This window comes from Osmerus mordax, assembly GCF_038355195.1.
Source record: "Osmerus mordax isolate fOsmMor3 chromosome 23 unlocalized genomic scaffold, fOsmMor3.pri SUPER_23_unloc_2, whole genome shotgun sequence".
NCBI classification, from domain to species: Eukaryota; Metazoa; Chordata; class Actinopteri; order Osmeriformes; family Osmeridae; genus Osmerus; species Osmerus mordax.
The window spans coordinates 37,934-58,831 of record NW_027120400.1 but is presented as its reverse complement, the minus strand read 5'-3'; the positions used below and the strand labels follow the sequence as shown (position 1 = coordinate 58,831).

The 20,898-nt window shown below is 49.8% G+C and overlaps 1 protein-coding gene across 1 annotated transcript; it reads right to left on the bottom strand.

Annotated features, from left to right (window-relative positions):
• Window positions 1-571: 571 nt before the first annotated feature.
• Window positions 572-19,244, bottom strand: LOC136938979 (peroxisome proliferator-activated receptor gamma coactivator 1-alpha-like; the record flags this gene model as incomplete). The annotated part of the gene is given in 4 exon segments (XM_067231845.1): window positions 572-741; window positions 744-765; window positions 15,974-16,153; window positions 19,129-19,244. Coding segments are annotated over 4 exon segments (420 nt in total), but the record flags the coding sequence as incomplete, so codon positions are not given.
• Window positions 19,245-20,898: the final 1,654 nt, after the last annotated feature.

Sequence of the window (20,898 nt, the reverse complement as noted above, 5' to 3'; positions counted from 1 at the left end):
AGCGGCAAGACACTGTCCCAGGTGTTTCGAGTTGAAGCGTGTTAAAGTACACAGGTGTATGGATGGCCTCCTCACAATCTGTCTTTTTGATCTTGTTTTTTTTTCAACGATTTCCTGGGGATAAACAAGACCGAGAAAAAAGAGAAAGACGGGGTCTCGTGGGGGATGCACGCGGCGTTGTGCGGTCCTGGCCCCACCGCCAAGCGCACATCATTACTCTGGTGTCCGTGTAGCGCTGCCATGTATTACCACCTCGCAGCCACACACATCCAGCCTCCCCCGCTCTCTCATAGGACAAACTGGTTGTGTGTGTGTGGCAGGGGGTGCCAAATGTGGCAGCCTGGTGGCCTGGTGCTTGGTTTACCTTCCATATGGCAGAGCCTTATCTGGTGAAGGTGGAGGCCTAGCATGGTAGCTAAGGGGCATGTGTGTGTGTGTGTGTGGGGGGGGGGGGGGCTAGTGGTTATGGATCAGTAGACTTGAGAGGCAGTTGTGTGTACGTGTGTGTAAGTGTGTGGTGTGCAGGGGTGCTACAGCAGGCAGGGGGGACAAGGCCGGGGGTGAACCTCACCAGAGAGGGTTCCTCCGGTTCGGGGGTGCGCGGCGAGCCGTCGGGGGTGGAGGGGCAGCTCTGGTCGCTGGCATTGGTCACGTCCCCATCTGCCAGGGCCTCGAAGGAAGGCAGGCCGTCTTCATCCACAGGGATGCTGTCCAGGGTTTCTGTGAGCACCGCCAGCAAGTGGCCTCATTTTCCTCATCTATCTTCTTAGGAGGGGGAAAGGAGAGACAGGGGGGAAAGAGAGACGAAAAAAATAGGACACTTTAGTTTGGAGTTGTTGCTTTAACGCACTTAAGTCTATATCCCCCCCCCCTCCCCCTGTGAGTCTCCATCTTGAATAAAAGTCACTAGTTTTTTACAGCACAGCTTCTCTTTTCAGATTTTGAGAAACCAAATTCTCGCACTGCGCGAGTGAGTCAGGAGGCCTGTCAGTCATATTTAAGCATGCAGCTTACTGGACCCAAAATAATATCTCCCCCAAGAAATCCATTAACAAGGCTGACACACAGCATGTAGCTGGGGAGGGTGAGAGAGAGAGAGAGGGAAGGAGGGAGAGAGAGAGAGAGAGAGAGAGAGAGAGAGAGAGAGAGAGAGAGAGAGAGAGAGAGAAGGGGAGGGAGGTGAGGGAAGAGGGAAGGAAACAATGAAGGGAAGTTGAGTCGCCTCAATCCCCCCCCCCCAACTCTACCCCTCAGAAAAGGGAACGACTGCTTGTCTACAAGATGTTTGCAAGCAATCCTCCGATAAGGCGCATTACCATCCGCTAATGCTAAATGAATGTGATATTTTTACAGCGCCGGGTGAGACAGATGACGAGAGGGTGGAGGAGGGAAGTTCTACCGTCACATAAAGCCTGTTTCTGCCTCTCGCTCCTCTTTGAAGTAGCTGGGAGAGTTTGCAGGAGCTGTTTCCTCAGTTAAAGGGTTGATATAACGAGACGGGAGAGGGAGGGGAAGGAAAACGAGGGAAAGAGGGAGAGAAATAGAGATAGAATATTCGAGAGAGAAAGAGAAAGCATGAAGAGAAAGATAGAGATTGATGGAAAAGAGATGGACAGAGATAGAGAGTGATGAGGAGGAGAAGTGATAGAGCGGCAGGGAGATGTAGGCACTATCAACAATCCACCGGGGACATGTTTAGGTAGGGTGGAGGGGGGTGGGGGGGGAGGGGAGGAGGGCGACAGGAACTGCTAGTTCCAGTCCCGGCATGAACCAGGGGACTGAAAGACAGGGCTAGATAAACAGCCAGCAGCCCCAGGACACTGAGGCAAGCCCAACAAGAACAAATCCCTTCATGCAACCCTGGTGGGATTAGCATGGCTCTGCGATAGCGTGCAGCGATCATGACGCCAATGGGGACCGATCCCTTTCACAAATCCAGGCTCCACTGCCTAGCCTGGGCTCCCACCTGCAAACACACAGTCACCCCGGACGCCAGTCCCCATTCATCCCCGGGCGTTCCCTCGACAGCACACCACCGTGGGCGCCCCTTCACGGGAGGGGCGTCGTCGCTCGTGCGATAGCGGCCATCTTATTTTCTTCCTTTCAATTTCACGTCAAGATGACACCGATAGCTTAAGCAATCGTTTAGCCGGGCTGAGAGGGAGAAAAATGCTAATCTGACGTCCGCTCGCCAGATACCACCGTTCTAACAACACACAACTATTACTTGTTATTAAAAAATGATAAAAGGGACATATTTCCACGGAGATAGCGCACGCCGGCCTGGGCCATGGAGCCTTGGCAGTAAACGCGTCGCAGGAAATTGCTCCCTACGAGCTAGCATGCTGTTTAATTACTTGCAAAGAGCCTCTGTCCGCTGTGCCGGAACCTACCATTGCTGCTCACAGCTTCCAGACAGCCCACTTTATTAGGCTGGTGCTAAGCAGGTAGGTAATAACAGCTGATACACCAAAAGCCCTTCGCTAACGCTAATACGTGTTCCTGACATGCCGCCGCAAAGCTTGAACCTTTGATGATCTCAAGCGTGTTTTTAAATAAAGGGAACATCTGTTGAAGAGCGGCATAAACATCTTTTGGTGTGAGAGCTCTGTGAAGGTGCCTTTTCCCGTATCTGAAGGCCTTGTCGATCACCCGACTCTGCACTTTGAAATATGAGTCGAACGTCTGCCCTCGACAGATGAAATGTTCAAAAGGCCGAGCGGGGTCGTTCCACGGGGCGGGGCCCCGGTCGGGTTTCACCACTGGCTGTCACACATGGGGTCTATTTCCACAACTACCATGAGAGGTACAGACTTGGGCAGCACCAACACCACCCCCCACCCCCTCCAACCCTCCCCCACCACGACCGGTATGGCGTAAAAGGAACACTTGTAAAAAACCTGAGTTGTGACGGTCATGCAACAGCCCTGCGAAAGCCCTGGTGATGGCAGTCGCCGGCCAATGGGGGATTTGACAGGCTGGGAAAAGAACAGACCTGAGTAAGTGCTTCTACTATGAGATCGAGAGAAAAAGAGGGACACAGAGAGAGTGAGAGGAGAGAGATGAGAGAGAAGAGAGAGAGAGAGTGAGAGAGAGAGAGAGAGAAGAGAGACAGGGGGAGGAGGGCAGCTTTGCCATGCCAGCTTAGGGAACCCATCATGCGCTCCCACTGAACCAAAAGTCAATCTGCTCCCTCAGACTCAAGCTCCCTCGAGACCCCCCCCCCCCCCCCACCCCCACCCACTTGAGTCAAGTTGGGAAGATATTCTGCCCGTTCCGGGGGTGAGACCAGGCAAACCTGGCAACCCACTGATAGTCCACATCTACTTATATTGATTACTGTGGCAGCAGTTGAGAATAGAGAAGGAAAGGCAAAAAGGGAAGAGAGGAGACACAGAGGGCCTCATCTCTCCCATCCCAGTTAATGGACCTCACCCAATTAAGAGATCTTAACAATCCTGGGCTAATTGTGGGGATCACAATATATTAACCCTGTTTCAATCCCAGAGGGTGCCATGGCTGTTTTACTCTGAATGCTTGCAATAAGCCATAAAACACACAGGCAAGAAGCCCGGTCCCAGTCCAGCCCCCTCCCCCCCTCCCCCTGCCTTCCACAATCGTTTGTTATCAGGTGAGGCCCTTTGTTATCAGACAGGCCGTCTTTGAAATCGTCCTTGCCCTAACTCTTATTGAGCTCCACAGCACCACGTAAAGATATTATTCATGGCAATGATAGCAAGAGTTGGTGTGTTTTTTTCCATAAACACACACTTGGAACTCTGAAGCAAATAGCTAAATTACATCGCAGTAATTGCCTCTTGAAGATTGAAGTTGCGAACACTTACTGAGGATCAAACTTCAATCTGGCATTGGATTGTGCATCGCTTATATCTGAAAGGATTTAAAAACACTAAACACAGTCTACAATAACAAACTTGATCGTTTCTATCACAGAGAGAGGAAGCGGGAACTGCACTGTTGTTATCTTCAAATGAAAGAGACAGAATCTATGACAAAAGGTGCCCTGGAAAAGAAAGAAGAGAAGGAGCCAGAAAAAAATCTCTTGCTCGAAAAATGGGTCATCTGGTATTGAAAGCAGTGTTTATACTCTCCAGCTCACTCCACAAATACGAAAAAGAAACCAGTCCACTCAGACAGAAAACATTCTTAATAATTGGCCCCAGAATTGCTTGGGGTTAAATCCGCGCCTTGACAATTTAATTGCGCTTGCCTTCGTCTTGATATCGTTCCCTCCTCCTCCCTCCCTCCCTCTCTCTCTCTCTCTCTCTCTCTCTCTCTCTCTCTCTCTCTCTCTCTCTCTCTCTCTGTCTTCTTCCCTCCCTCCCTCTCTCTTCCTCCCTCTCTCTCTCTCTCTCTCTCTCTCTGTCTTTCCCTCCCTCCCTCTCTCTTCCCTCCCTCTCTCTCTCTCTCTCTCTCTCTCAAAAAAACACATTTCAAAGGCATTCTCTCTGACGAGGTTAAACGAGTAGCCAGACCTTCTAATCACAGCACAATCAGAAATAGTGGAGGGGGCTGTGGGGGGGGGGGGGGGGGGGGGGGGGTGGTTGGGGCGATGGGGCGTGGGAGGGTGAGTGGAAGTTGCTACCAGGCGAGAAAGCAGCAGTTGGATTTGATAAACAAATAATGCCACTCTGTATTATTACCCCACGGCCTCCCGGACTCAGAGGAAATAAATCAAAGTCAGGGCAGCGGCCGGGTGTGAGTCTGCGCTGACACGTTGCACTGGTCACATGGACCAATCATACGGGGAGGGGAAGAGGGGGACGAAGTTATTTAGCACGAGCTAACTGAAATGAGACTAAGCATGTTTATGACTCATATCGGAGCCAGTCAAACACACACAATAGCACTGGGAGTGTGTGCATGCGTGTGGTTGTGTGCGTGTGTGTGTGCATGCGTGTGTGTGTGCATGCGTGTGTGTGTGCATGTTGCAGTTAGGAGTCATAAAACGAAAACGTTCAACTGTCTGTCTGCAGACCGTGATTGGGCTGCTAACAGATGTCAAAGCCGAAGGCCAGCCCTCTATTCCGCCCCGGGTGACAGCAGAGTCAGCAGAGCGTCTAATTATTCAAAGGCAGTTTCCCAGGATGATGCTCCTAGGGGGCTGGCAACGGAGGTGGACTCGCCGTGGCAACCATCACCCCAGAGTGAGATGCTACCTGCTCACACAAGCACAAACAGTCGTCATACAGAGTCTCCTCCAGGAAGAGTCATTATGGCCCCGCCCTCAGGTGGATGACACCAGCAGGGGGAGGCTGAGTGGATGGGTAGGGGGAGAGGGGGGTATCACATTGTATCACTTGGGTATTTTTGACCCTGACCCTGCAGTAATGCTGTGAACCCCCCTCGCCACCTACCCACCCAGCAGGAGTCCCCCTGCTTCCGTCGACACACACACACACACACACACACACACACACACACACACACACAGACACACACACACACACACATACTCTCTCACCACTCACTCTGTTTACACACACACTTCCCTAGTTGAATCCCATCAAGCAGCAATGTCAAGAAAGGAGCCTGTCACTTGACTTTGGCCTCGCCAGAGGAGGCTGTTTGGACCTGCGGATGAGGCCTGGGCCTGTGCACGAGCGCCAGGGTGTTGCAGGAACAGCTCTGATGTGTCTCCTGGAGCCATTTGAACTGTTAGAGCGACATCAGATGAGCTCACAGAGCGAGAGACAGATAGATAGAGAGAGATAGAGACAGAGATTAAGAGAAAGAGAGGGAGAGAACAAGGGATATACAAAAATGAAAGGGTGCAATGTGCAAAGGTGTGTGAGAGAGTCTATGTGAATGAAATGAGTGAGAATGGGTGAAAGAGAGAAATATTGAGTGTGAGAGTGATAGAAAGAGAGAGAGAGAAGGAAGAGGGTGAAAGAAGGAGAAGAGCACGAGAGAGAGAGTAAAAAGAACAGAGAGCGCAAGCTGGCATAGAAAACCTCATGTGACCGAAAGCAATCAGACCTGACGCGATGGGATCTGATTCACAGGGCTAAAGGGGGGGGGGGGGCTCTAATCCCGATCCCTGGCACACAGTACCCCCCCATGGGTCTTCTAAGGGGGGGGTTCTTGAGCCTGCGTCCTGGGGGTTGACACACATGTCCACTGAGCAGCCTAAACTAGCTGGACGAGATTAGTTAAGGCTGGGTAGAGCGAAACTAGTTGGATGAAATGTGTTCAACGAGTTGGATGAGATGTGTTAAACTAGTTGGATGAGATGTGTTAAACTAGTTGGATGAGATGTGTTAAACTAGTTGGATGAGATGTGTTAAGCTAGTTGAATGAGATGTGTTAAGCTAGTTGAATGATTTGTGTTAAAGTTAAAGCCCTCAATTGGATGCTAGTGCAGGGAGCCAACCAGTGGCACCCTGCCATCCCTTCAGACCCCCCCCTCCCTCACTGCCCCCCACCCCAGGAAACTCGGGGGCCCCCACGGCAACTGGAGGGGCCCCCCGGCAACTGGATCAGAGAAGGCTCCGAAGGAAGGCTTAGTCACGAGCCTCGCTCCCAGGAGACACACACAAACACACACACAAACACACACACACACACACACTGTCCAAACAGCTGAAGCTACAACGCGGGGCTTCAATAGCCCGAGCTGAGAGGAGCCACGCTTCTCTCTGCTGTTGTTTCCCCCCGCTCCCGCTGGCTTGCAGATGGGGAGAGCTCGTCCTCACGCCCACCCCCCTCCCATATAGTTAAACACCATGACAATGTTTGGATGGACTTTTCAATTCTTGTTTTGGCTACGTTCCTACCCCCCACACACACAAGTTCCCCCCCCCCCCCCCCACACACACACACACAAGCCCCCCTCCACCGAACACACCTAAAACTCAGGTTTGATGCGTGACCACAAGGGTGCCGTCCCTCGGGAGAGGGGAACAGCCTTTTGTCTTTTTAATAAATGAGAGTTGAGTGTGTGTGTGGGGCCGAGTGCATCCTGCTGGTTCTGATGCTAATGGCTGCTTGCTTGTGTAGGCAGCCGCGAATGTGCAGCGCTAAGCAGCCCTTGGTCCTCTGGACGCTGCCGTCGTGCAAATGGAAGGTGTGTGTCTGTGTGTGTGTGTGTAGGGGGGGGGGGAGGAGGGGCAGGAGGAGGAGAGCACCGCTGGGTTGTCCAGCTCACGGACACGTCGTCCCGTTTCCTCGCAGAGACAGGTGTGTGACCGGGCTGCCGTGCGTACGACGGTGACAAGAAAACCAAGGCAGGGTGCTCTGTCGTGACATTTGCATTGATTGGTGGGGATCATCCAGAATGGGCATTGTTCCTGCTCCCCCCCCCCCCCCCCCGCCCTCACCATCTCCCTCCCTTCTCCCTCTCTGCTCCACCTCACTCCCCCCACCCCCTCACCCCCCCACACCCCCTGACCTTTCAGGCCCGGCCAAGCTCATCAGGACTCCCAGGCTTTCATTTGTCACAGTAATATCTGTACGGGCAGCGGGCCAGCGCTGGGTGGGGGTGGAGGGAGGGGGGAGGGAGGGGGGAGGGAGGGGGGAGGGAGGGGAGATAGCGTACTGTAGTCCACACAGTAGTCATACACAGGCAACAAAACATCCATGCAACGCAATACAGAAAGTGTGTGTGGGTGTGTGTAGGGTGGTGTTGGGTTGGGTCGGTGGGTGCTTATATGTGCAAAAGTACTGTGTGTGTGTGTGTTCAGGTATGGTATGGACCCAATATCACAAATTTATGGTAATTGAAACCGGGAAAAAATCTTTTTGGGAAATGCTGTCAATTTGATGCGGTTGTGAAGGTCATCCTATTCAATTTACACTCCTGGTGCTGCGTGCCGTTCTGGAGGAGAAACACTGAAAGCAAGCGATCTTATCAGGCTCCAGACCTCAGCACTTACCCATTGCATAAAAGCTATTTGCTGATTACTAAATAAACGCATTATCTTTTACCTTGACTTCTGTGTGCGTCTGCACGTGTGTGTGTGTGTGAGAGAGATTGAGTGCCCCCCCCCACCCCCCCCTTCATCCTTTCCAGTCCAGAGTGAAGCCCTTGTTTCGACTTTGCCACCGGGTTATCAGAACATGCTTCCTGCTCTATCTGATGGCATTTGTGTGACGGCGTCCTGCGCAGCGACAGGTAAACAGAGGCGCCCTCCCGGGGCCGTCACATGTTAGGTTTGTGCGTGGCGGGGGAGGGGGGGCGCGGTGACATGCCGGGGAACTCATATCTCTACAAACAGGCACGGGCTCTGATCAAAGAGGGTCCATGTTACTGCACAGCCCACTGGGGGAGGCCTGCATGGAGCGGAGAGACCAGGAGAGACAAACCTACACGGCGGATGTCATCGTAGTTCGATACTGTCCCTAGAACATTTCTATAAGTCTGCCGGCTGCCCATCTGAAGATGAAACGACCCCTAAACTGCCCTGAGAAAACACGGACACCCCGGCGGTATAAAGCTCCGCATTTCAAATTCCACATTTCGCTCGGATGTTATGGACAAACCGGCGAGGGCCGGCTGTGAAAGCGACGCTTTGAAAGAAACCGAGTTTTAGAAGACGTTCTAACGGCGGCCCAGTCTCACCAGACTCCATCCACTCCTTGCGTCTGCCTTCTCCTGGGAATATCACATTACATGCTCCAGTTTAGACACATCACAGAGGAACCAAACGGCTGCGACTACCCCGGACTCTTAGGAAGAGAGAGGGAGGGAGACGGGGAGCGAAAGAAAGCGAGAAAGAGAGGGAGAGGGACAGACAGAGAGAGGGAGAGGGAGGGAAGAGAGAAGGAGATGTTCCGTGTGCGTGGCCAGGAAGAGAACCTCGTTGTCAGTTACAGCCGGGGGGACCCTGAGCAGACGTTGTGTTCTCGCAACAGGAAGTGACACGCCCGCCGCTTCCTCTACATCTCCTGATCACACTGAGCTCCTTGCACCCCACCGAGACTCCTAGCAGCAGCCAATGAAACAGCGGTAGCCTGCTCGAGAGGGTCTTCAACTATTTAAGGCCTGTCTGAACCAGACGGCCCTGAAGTAGATTTGTACAGGCAGAGTGACTAGAGACAAGAGGAGGGGAGGTTTCAAATGCCTCCCTGGTTCTCCTTCACCTGGGTGCAGTGTGGGGGGTGTGGGTGAACACCTTTAACTGTGAATGGTTAAATGTCTTCATAAGCTTTTAAATCAGGCCTAATCCTAACATCCCCTCAAATCAACACTCCTCGGCAGACTGCAACAGATCCTGATGTCAAGTACGTGCTGAACACTTCTGACAAAAGACAGAAACATTGTCTAGATTTACTGGAGGGATGAGATGGACGCACGTCTGGTCTGGTCTGATAACAGTCCAAAGACTGATATCACTTTATATGAATGCACATTTACCAGGCCTGTGGATGCCTCTTGTTAGATGAAAGCCTCTCTCTGACCCCCCCCCACCTCCCCACACACACACTCTGCTTAGTGCAGAATGAAAGGTATTAAATTTTTTCCTGGAAACTGTAGTTTTCAACTCCCACTCAGAGGAAAGTATACAACATTAAATAATACAGGAAGGATTGGCTTGTGGTTTGGTCTCTTGTTGCTGTGTATAAAGTTGAGTCTGTGTCTGTGTGTGTCTGTGTGTGTGTCTATGGAGGGGGCTTATTGGCTTAGTATTTCCGGCCAGGTTAAAGAGAAACAGTCCTGAAAGGCTCTTAGATGAGATTACCCCTTGAAATAAAAAAAGCTCTCTCACTCTCACGCAGCCCCCCTTCCCTCCCTCGCCCACACACACACACACAAACACACCATCTCCGAGCTGTAGACCCGCGCACCGAGGAGCGGGCCCGTGTAACCCATGTAAACACCGCCGTCAGATCTTTTTATAGGGTGTCTCACTAGCAACATAATTACGTCTCCGGTCTCCGCCTGTGCATCCGTAGCTCTGGGGACGAAGGGCCGGCCCTCCAGCTGTCTGGGGGGGGGGGGGGGGGCTTAAGAAGCAGGGCGTGGGGGGGGCAGGGGGTCACACAGCTGACCCCAGAAGTACCTGTGGGTTGCAGGGTGTCGTAAATACTGCCCGTTCGAAGGCTGAAAGACGCCGGCTCCTTATAAGAGTACGGCGCGTCCTCTGTGTGGAAGCGAGGGGCTTTTTTTATAATTAGACAGAGAAACTTTAGACAGGCAGAGACACTGCAGCTCGAGGGCCCGGCGCAGACACATACACACACTTCCTCTTTGCCTTTGTTAGCCTCTCTTTCTCTCTCTCTCCCCCCCCCCCCCCCCACTCCTGAAGGAAAAGAAGAGGCAGAGTGTTTCCTTCAGGCTGCTGGGCGGAGCCTCCAGACCAGGGGACCAATCAGCAGCCATGCTCCTCTGAGACTAGAAGTAGCTTGACAACCAGCCTGACAACCAGCCAGCCAAAGTCACTTGCTCTTTTTTCCCCCCCAAACAAGCCCTGCAGGGACTATTTCCGCTGTGAGCACTGCCCTTTTTCCCCTATCCATCCTCCCCTCCCTCCCTCTCCTCCCTCCCCCCCTCTCTCCTATTTCTCCTGGAGCATCATAGGGTGAGGTTGTTTATACCCACTGGATTCTCAACTTTCTAACTGGCTGTTTGTGGATGGACGATTTGCCTTTGGAGAGACGGAGGGAGGGAGGGGGGGAGCTGGAGGGCTGGAGGGAGCGGGCTGAGAGAGGGCGCTGGAGTGTTGCGGAAGGGGAGGAACAGTGAAGGCTCTCACCGTGGAGTGGATCTGACAGACGCTTGGAGATAATACTCGTCCTGTGTGTGTGCGCGCGCGTGTACGCGAGAATGAGGGAGGGAACAAGCAAGCTTGTGTTGTCGTGTGTGCGTGTGTATGTGTGTGAAGAGCCATGACAAGTGTATGAGTCAGTCTGAGAGCTGGGCTGTTGTGTTCCAGAGAAGGAAGACTACTTTCATCAAGTGGTGCAAATATATGTGCACCAAATCAGGCAGCTGAACAATGAGCAGTGTGTGTTTTATTCTAATGGGGCTCACTTGAGAAAATCATATTATACAGCGCAATATGATAATTCCCACACCCTGGCTGAACTGGTGAATCGGTGCAGGCGTTGTACTCTCAAATGTCAGAATAAATTTGCAAAATAAATGCAGCCAGCATTCAGCAGGGATGGGGGTCTTTCTGGTGGTTTGGTGTGTGTGTGTGTGTGTGTCAGAGAGTGAGTGAGTGAGTGAGAGATGGAGAGAGAAAAGGGGAAGTGAGTATGGGTGTGTGTGTGTGTGTGTGTGTTGCACAGTGAGTACATCCTACCAGTAAGTGTACTGTAAGTCATTATCTTTGATTGTGTCAATGTGCGTGTGTTAGAGAGAGACAATACCAGGGGACGGTAATCTAGGTGGTGATCTAGTTGTCGTAATCTCTCTCCTCCTCTACTCCTCCCTGCTCCTCTCTCTTCCACTATCTTCCTGTCTCTATCTCTTCACTTCTCCTCTCTCCTCCTCTCTCCTAGACTAGCCTCCTAACTCCTAGACTGACCTCCTAGCTCCTAGACTAGCCTCCTAGCTCCTAGGATCCCACAAACAATCCCACCATGTAAACCCACTGACCGTCTCGGACAAAGACACTCCCACTTCCTGTGCAGACACCCAATCCCAGAATCCTTCTGGTGATGTCTCGAGTCTGGACTCATCAACAGGCACACAGACGGTCTCATCACTCCTATTGGTGTGTGTGTGTGTTACATAGAAAGGAAAAACAAATGCATTCCCACATGCACTCTTGTGAAACAACTACTACCATAACACGCACACTCACCTGCACAAAAGCATATATGCAACTGAAAAGGTTTCTCTGCGTGTACTGAAGAGAGATCCCAAAGTTCAAACAGTCAAAGCTTCAGAGCGTGACTGACTGACTGACCCTCAATAAAACAGGAGAAGCACGTCCATCTGGATTCCACCCTGGATCAGACAGATTCTCGGAAGTTTCTGGCAGGACATTAAGACGACGTGGTGAAACAGGGTGTACGAGTTCCCTGTACTCGGGCGCTGGCTGGACGGGGCTGCGACAGGCATCCCCCATTACTGTAGGGAGTCTGGTGGCTGAGCGGTTAGGGAATCGGGCTAGTAATCAGAAGGTTGCCAGTTCGATTCCCGGCCGTGCAAAATGACGTTGTGTCCTTGGGCGAGACACTTCACCCTACTTACCTCAGGGGGAATGTGCCTGTACTTACTGTAAGTCGCTCTGGATAAGAGCGTCTGCTAAATGACTAAATGTAAATTACTGCATCATGTGCAGGTGGTTTGACATCCAGGGGAGAGGGGGTGGAGCAGTGTAGAGGAGAGCAGAGAAGAGGGGAGAGGAGGGGACAGGAGCAAAGTGTAGAGCAGAGCAGAGGAAAAAAAAAAAACCAAAAAAATAATATATTCACAAGCATGCTCTCATGAAAAGATTACTTACGTAACCGGCGCCACTCGAGACACAAACACTAACCTGTACATATGAATGAGCAACTGCCTGTGTCTTGTCCCTCAGTATGTTTAACTAGAGACCCAAAGTCATGTCTTCACACCATGAATGTCTGACCCCGGATAGAACAGGAGCAGCACTTGAGTTCCACACTGGATCAGAGAGATTCTCTGAAGTTTCTGGCAGGACACTAGGACAACATTCAGACCTGGGTAGTGGCCCCTACTGGTGCTTGTTAAGGTTATCAGTGGTGGGACGCCATGTGCCAGGGGTAGATGCTACAGCTAGGCTGACAAGTACTGACAAATCGGCTCTGACTACAACATATATTTGCTCGTTCACGACAGTTGACATGCCAGCTGTTGTTGAAACACACACACATCATGCACATCCGCACATGTCCAGGTCAGGTGTGGGGGACGTGACCGGTCTCCCAGCACCATTAATGATCAAGCAGGTCTCACGGACCATGGCGAAACCTTTTTCTTTTTTGGACACGGGGCCTACCATGGCAGTCTCCACAGCATAACGTCTTCCTGTTTAAACATTGGCTTGTCACAAGACCTCAACGTATGCAGAAAGTGCCACCGCAAACCAAAACAATGCTGGATTTTCCATGTCCTCTGGAAATCATTTGAGTGGGACTGGGATCGGAGTTCAACCCCTTCACGAATGGGTGCAAAAAAAAGCCGTTTTGCATCTCTCTCTATCTCTCTTTCGTTCTCTCCACCCCTCCACCAAGGAGGGGGGGGGGGGGCTGCAGGAGACAGCTGCATCCAGCTCACAGGCACTTTCCCTGGGGCCCTGTGCTGCCCAGCGCTGCCTCTCCCTTCCTCTTCACACACACCCAGACACATTTACATTTACATTTAGTCATTTAGCAGACGCTCTTATCCAGAGCGACTTACAGTAACTACAGGGACATTCTCCCCGAGGCAAGTAGGGTGAAGTGCCTTGCCCAAGGACACAACATCATTTGGTTGGCATAGCCGGGAATCGAACAAGCAACCTTCTGATTACTAGACCGATTCCCTAACCACTCAGCCATCTGACTCCCAGACACCATCCCAGCCCAGAGACAAATCATGCTCAACTGGCACCGAGGGGCATCAACTGCCAACTCATGACCCCCTGCCTCCGTGTACGCTCCTGCATTCTCTTATTCCCTCATTCTTTTAACCCATACCCCCCCCCCTCTCCCCTCCCTCCCATCCACACTATCCTGGCCCTGTTTGAATAACGACATAGTAAATCATACGCTACATGTTCCAGACCCAGAACCTCTTCAGCGCTGCGTGTGTGTGTATGTATGTGTGTGTGTTTGTGTGTGTTTGAGTGTGTGTGTTTGTGTGGATGCTATCATGTACAAGCGTGGTTGTCTTTTCTTTCAATCGTACGTCAGCCAGTAAGAGTCCATTTAAATTGTGTATGCATGAGAGAGAAAAAAACGAACGCAATGAATGTTTGTGTGAGATAGAGGGAAGATCCTATGGAAAGTTATTTCACATCAGCTCTGTCCTCATACCTAACTGACCCCATGTTTACATTGTGATTGGTTGAGACAGTGCCTTGTGCATGCCAATCGGGGAAGTGCAAAATTGTGCCCTAACCCCAGCCTTAACCCCACCTTTGACCCCAGGCCTAGCCCTTGCTCTAGCCCCAGCCCCAGCCTCTGATCTAGACCGTACAAACGTTTCACTGTCAGATTAGGAAGGATTAGCAAAAAACACCAGCCCGTCCCAACTCTGCCTTATGATGCAGAGAGTACTTCAAATGAAATCTCCACACAGCACTACAGATGGCAACCCCTATTCAAGGAGAGCAACTCTGTCTCAAGCTTCCTCTCTGATTGGGTGTCTCTATGCGTCTCCGTTAAACCATGTAACCAATGGCTTGTTGAGTGATGATGAAACACCCCCCACTGGTCTAATATACATGGATTCATAGGTACACACAGCACACACACACTCTAATACACTGACGCACATCGCTCCCATAGCGCTACACTCCTCTAGGCTGACTGCCTCAAACAGAAGCTCGGTAGGGGCTAATCTCCATTGTGTTTTAAATGTGACACACACACACACACACACACTCTCTCTCTCACTCTCTCTCTCTCTCTCTCTCTCTCTCTCTCTCTCTCTCTCTCTCTCTCTCTCTCTCTCTCTCTCTCTCTCTCTCTCTCTCTCTCTCTCTCTCTCTCTCTCTCTCTCTCTCTCTCTCTCTCTCTCTCTCTCTCTCTCTCTCTCTCTCTCTCTCTCTCTCTCTCTCTCTCTCTCTCTTGACAGACGCCCTGGCTGGTATTTTTATCCATCCCCAGAGCCATTCATGGACCGCAGGCCATATCACTCTGTAAAGACAGAGGGTTCCAGAGTCACCCTCTCCAGCTCTCCCTGCCCCTGAGCACCAGGCCTGGGACATGTCTGGGGGGAGGAGGGGGTTGCAGAATGTGGAAAGAATTTAGACTGTTATCAGCCTGCCCCCCTCCTGGACCACTGAGGCACTCACATTCTCTCTCTTTTTCAGTCTCTCTTTAACACACATCCACAATTCCCCCCCCACCCCGTACATCCCCCACCACCACCACACACACACGCACCAAACATGAGCTCAGGGCTGGCCGCGGTGCAGGCCCCGTTCCCTGCTCAGCCGTGTTCCTCCACTCTCCGTGCCTCCTGTTTATCTGCCTGCTAACAGGCCAGCCTGGACCAGGAGGAGACCTGATAGGCCAGCCTGGACCAGGAAAAGACCTAGACCCAAGAAGCAGTGAGAACGCGAGAGGTTAAATCTTTGGAGGGGAGGCCTCTTGCGACACAGAGGAGCGCCGGGCAAGGGGGGTTACATTTACATTACATTTACTCATTTAGCAGACGCTCTTATCCAGAGCGACTTACAGTAAGTACAGGGACATTCCCCCGAGGCAAGTAGGGTGAAGTGCCTCGCCCAAGGACACAACATCATTTGGCACGGCTGGGAATCGAACTGGCAACCTTCAGATCACTAGCCCGACTCCCTCACCGCTCAGCCATCTGACTCCCCAGGTTTGCCAGGTTGCCAGGTTTGGTCTTTGCTCTTTCAGATGTGCGCCACTCGTAAAAACGCTGAGTGGAATGAAATGAATGACGGGAGGCTTGATAAGGCACCGCCGGACTTGCGTCCAACCAGTGAGACAAAGGTCGTCTGCAGCTTATCACCAGCTCCTGTTATCTCCTCTCTGTACTATTGGTGGTGGGGAGTGGGGAGGTGAGAGGGGTTATAGTCCGTGAACTCACTTATTTCAGTTACTGAGTCCAGTGGGAAGTGTGTAGTACTCAAAAAGGCAATATAGTGTGATTCCAGGGTTGTTCCACATTTGCCACTGATGCCAGTCATGACAGGACCTGACCTTAGCGGGTTCATTTTAACTAACATCCGCTTCCTGTTTTCCAGATAAACAAGCAAGCACAAGAGACTGCACTGCCAAGCTCCATTGCCTTGACATAAATCAAGCAATTAGGCTTCGACAGACAACCATGGAGATACGGGAACAGAATAACATGGTGCCTTACCTCAAACAGATTCGAAGCCTCGTTGCCATACTGACTGGAGATGATCTCTGATTGGTCACTGTACCACTTGAGTCCGCCCAGGAAGCTGTCTGCGTCCAGGTCGCTGACGTCCAGCTCTGATAGGTCCAGCTCTGGCAGGTCTGGACAGAGGGGCTGGTCCTCACCCACTAAGGCAGCACACTGGGGGAGGGGGGGGGGGGGGGAGAAGAGAGGAGGACAACCACAACATTAACATTTGTAAATATGTCCACAATTCAGCTGGAAGCTTCACAGGTAAACTGACTAGTATCTGTCAAACACGCAATGTTGTTTGGGGTCTCTTAATCGATTCACAGATGTGTAGGATTGTTCTGACCATCGTGCACCATTTGTGCACTTAGCTAACCACAATATCATTAGACAGTTATTACGCAAAATAATGCCGCAAGCATTCGTGAGGTTTTGTCCAAGCTGCTGATTGACTACGTAGGCTTTGTCAGCCTCTTTTGAAAGAGAGCATGGCTAGACTTGCCACCTGATTGACCATGGCGCTGCGTGTACCACTGCTATGGCCCAGATTGCATTTCTGTCACGGCTGTCTTTTCTCTTTCGTACATTGTGATCCACACGGGAGCCCAACACCGCTAAATACTGCTTGTTGACATTACTCATCGTCCGCTTTCATGTGTCTATGCGACAGCTGTTCCACGGCTCTCCAGGCACAAATCATCGGATTCATAGAGCTGTGATCGAGGAGATCCACACTTTAAATCTTTCATCCACCTTGGCCGTGCACGAGAGGCGGGCATGGAGATCATGTCAAGACGCCAACAGTTGCAGGCTCAATGTAAACAAGTTCCAATAAGCGTGTCGCTAACCTACATTTCTTTTCCAGGTGCCAAGATGTTACAAATGTTAATTGCTTCAGCGGGCCGCGCTCGCAGCAAGGTTAGGCTCCCGCGCCAGCATTTCATCTTGGCACACGCAGTTTCACTTGAACACCATGCACCTCCCAGACGACCAAGGAGAGGACAACAAAAAGTGACACAAACTCAGGTATTTCTATTTGAATTTAGATTCCCCTCCCATGTGTCCCATATGACATGTTTGTGAATACCTGTTAATGTAAATTGTGATACAGCGTTACAAGTAGGATACTGTCAAGGAAATGTCGTCATCGGACATGGCAGTGTCTCGAGGACACTGGACACCCCGCAGGCACACCTGTCAAGCAGCTGGTCCAGGGGTCGTGCAGAGGCTGGGCGGACGGGTATGAACCGGAGTGTCATTCAGTGCAAGAGTGCGACGGACACAGTGCCAAGTGTGGAGTAAGATAAGAACCCAGATACTTTTATCACAGTTAAATTGCACTCATGATTGCACCAGCATGAGGACATAACTAATACGAGGCCGTTCAAGGGGCAGCATACATGCCTGGATACAAGCCCGGACCCCCCCAGCCCCAACGAACAAATAGACATAATAAAAGTCTGACAATATGAAAACCCTACACGAAACAGGGAATTAAAGAATGTGTCAGATGTTTAAAAAAATCCCTCAAAAGATCAATTTGCTTCCAATCGTCTCATCGACTTCCAATGGTACTAAAGAAACAGCGCCGCCAGACAGTGAGCGGGGTAGAGCGCTGCTCCACAGCCGCTCTGATTTATACGCACACAGAACACACAGAGGCACCTGCTAGCTGTAGATTATTAGGAATTTGACCAGGACTCGGGAGGCAATCCCCTGATTGTAAAGAAGGGCTGCCGAAATTGCGTTGCATGATTTATGCCGAACTGTATGCACTGGCGTATTTTGAAATAAAAGCTCTGTAGAATTGGCTAAGCGTCAACACCTGATATGATCCTGGAAAAACACGCACATACGCGTCGAGGTTTGTGCTGAAGCACAATCACCGAAGTAAGCTACTAAATGTCCAAGCAAAATACATGTTTTTTTTTCTTCCGTCACAAGTAAACCAATAATTCACTCTATCAATGCAGTGTTGAAGACTACCAGTGTTGCATGAAATCATTCGCCCAAAATCTTAAAAGGAAAATAAATGCATGCATACTTGGTGAATAAGTAATTAGTTTGGCTGTTATTTGTAAATAAAATGCTTTATCCCACCCCAACAATACACAGCCTGGATAATAACATTAGAAATAGTCTGTCGTCCGTATCATATCACAAAGTTATTCGTCCGATTGAATATTATCTCTATAAATGCAATAAGTCGTTGTTATCTGCACACAGCTCTGTGGACCTTTGCGTCCATAACAAATTGTATGAACATGATGGACATATTAACAAGGTTGGGGTAGGTAAATAGTACAGACATTATTTTATGCTTCGCTACTGTATAATCTCATTATTTAAGCAGTTATTACGAAATTGGCATTTAAGGAAAAACAATGTAGCTACATCTGGTAATTGTCAAGACTGTTAAGACACATCTCCCCTGCTAATCACTGCACGTAAAGACTTTGGTAGAAAGGTAGAAAATTCGTATAGAATCTCCCCGTTTTGTTATAAGCAACTGAGCTAAGATTATCCAAAAGGATGTTGGCACAGGCGCGCCCGATACCGTTTACGATGCTCCAGCTACCATCGTAATGCCAGATAGCGGTCCCTATGTACAATCATAGCTTTCCTCTGGACATAAACATGCTTATAACCAAACAAACCCCGAAAAAACATATAGTTATCTTAGGATGCGTTTACGTGTGCTACAGTACAATACCTGACTGAGAAACATTTCTGTCATGCTATCTTCAAAAGCGGATACTTCTTAACAGCGGAACAGGAGCGCGTAGAGTCCGTGAATGGAAAGATCTGCAAGAGCATGTCAACATTCTTTCCGACTGCACGACATCCTAGGGACGCGGCCAGCTGCACGAGAAACCCCGCTCTCGCTGCTTACACGCAGGGATCTAACGACTAAACCAAGTGACAATATGAAGTAAAAGAAAGCAATTATTAGCATATCCCCTTGACTTGTCAGATATTCCTGCGCTGTGATTTCCCCTCTTCAATCTCCTCAGATGAGCGTATAGCGCAGTGTGCCGACAGCAGCAAAGAAATCAGGCTCTTGGTTGTTCAGTGCGGTCCATCTTCCCAGAAACGGTCCAGAAGCGCTATAGTTGACAATAAGTTGGATATTTAGAACTGCTCACCTCTAATTCTCTCCACACCGAGTCCTGGTTACACCTGTCCCACGCCATCCAGGCACTGAATGACGGTCCGCAAAACAAAAAAATAAATTGGGCAAAAAGAAATCCACTCGCGCTCCACTCGCTCTCACAGACAACTGCCCCTTGCTGAGAATGAACTGAGGGCACCTGTCTTACAACTGCTTTCCATCACATGACAAAGCTATTAAAAGTAGGCAGGGGAGTGACTCCCCTCTACCCCCTCCCCACTACTCGCCAATGACGTACTGGGAGCAGGCGGGGTCTGGCACTCGCATAGTAGCTCGATCTATTCCAACTATAAAACCGTTCACTTCACATGACACGGCGAGATAAAAGACACAAGATAAAAGCGATGCCGAGCACCTGAATCGTCGCTTATATGTATATCAAGACGGCACTGCCAGGCGGTGCATTGGACTTTAATATATGACAAAAATAAATAGATGTTCCGGATACCGTAGCCTGTCGCAAGCAACAAATTGACTGCACATATAATCTGTGTGGCACTAAGTAAAGCGCCACTCAAAACGGATTAACTAGACTATGTGTATCTGCCACCAAGTGAAACGTAATGCATAATAAAGATTGAATACACTACTATTTGTGGACGACTTCCCATTTTTCCCAAATAGCGTAGGTCCATATGAGTACTAGAGATTGTCTTTAAAATCATTCGAAGGTATAGCGCTGTGGCTGACCTTTTGCTATCATTTCAAAATAGTTTCAACACTGCAGAGCAGACACGTCATCTAGCTGGCTATTGGTTGCATATTGTAGTAGTCTATGCCCCGCGTCTGTCAAAAAACTGTCATTCGGATACTGGTCATGTGCGTAAAAGCCGCATCCTTTTATATCCGGCAGCGTTTGTTCTTCTAAGAACTTATAAAGATATGCTACACGTTTAACCGCACGGTTAATTTAAAAGCACCGTTAACTTGAATTTCAGGTTTTTCTACCCCGTTAAGAAGTATTTTGCATGCGCAACATAGCAACACAGTTTGTTTTCTTTCCAGCAGAGCCTGTGGCTAGTTACTTAAAAGTATAACGACTGAATGAAAACGGGTTAACCCCAAATGTATGTTCACTAGTAATGCCGAACTAGTTTCTATATTTTTAGTAGTTCATACATTCATATTCTTTACCGGAGTTTTGAAATAAAAGTGCAGATGATAGTATCAACCGTGTATATAGTGGAAACACGGAGTGTATACGAAACATCACCAGAGAAAACAATAATAAAACCTCTGTGGATATTTCAAACAAAGTGGGTCACCAGACTCGTGGGGGGCGAACAGCCTACTTATTGTCTGAGGCTCCACCGGTTAAAAAACATTTCTAACATTTACAAGTCTCTTAAACTAATGGAAGATTCATTAAGTGGTATGAGGTCGATTTTAAACATAGGTACACTAAATAGTCAGCTTTTGTGAGTGCAGAAAACCTTATTGTTAAGAAATCAAATATTCAAAGCTTATAATATGTCTTAAACTTTAACGTTTTTCTTCCTGAGTGAAACACCTGCATGGTCATCTATATAAAAAATATAAATATAAATTTAACTACTCATCTCAAACGTGGAACTCATATTAATTCATTGCAACTAATCTGCACATTAAGGAATTCCGTCCATGGTACTGAGAGATTCACCTGTGCATGCAAAGAGTAATTGTCTCCCTAAATTAGCAAGCAGGAAATTGCACGGTAAAACGTAAAGAAGTGGCTGGCGCTGGGATTGCGGCGCACACACGAAGT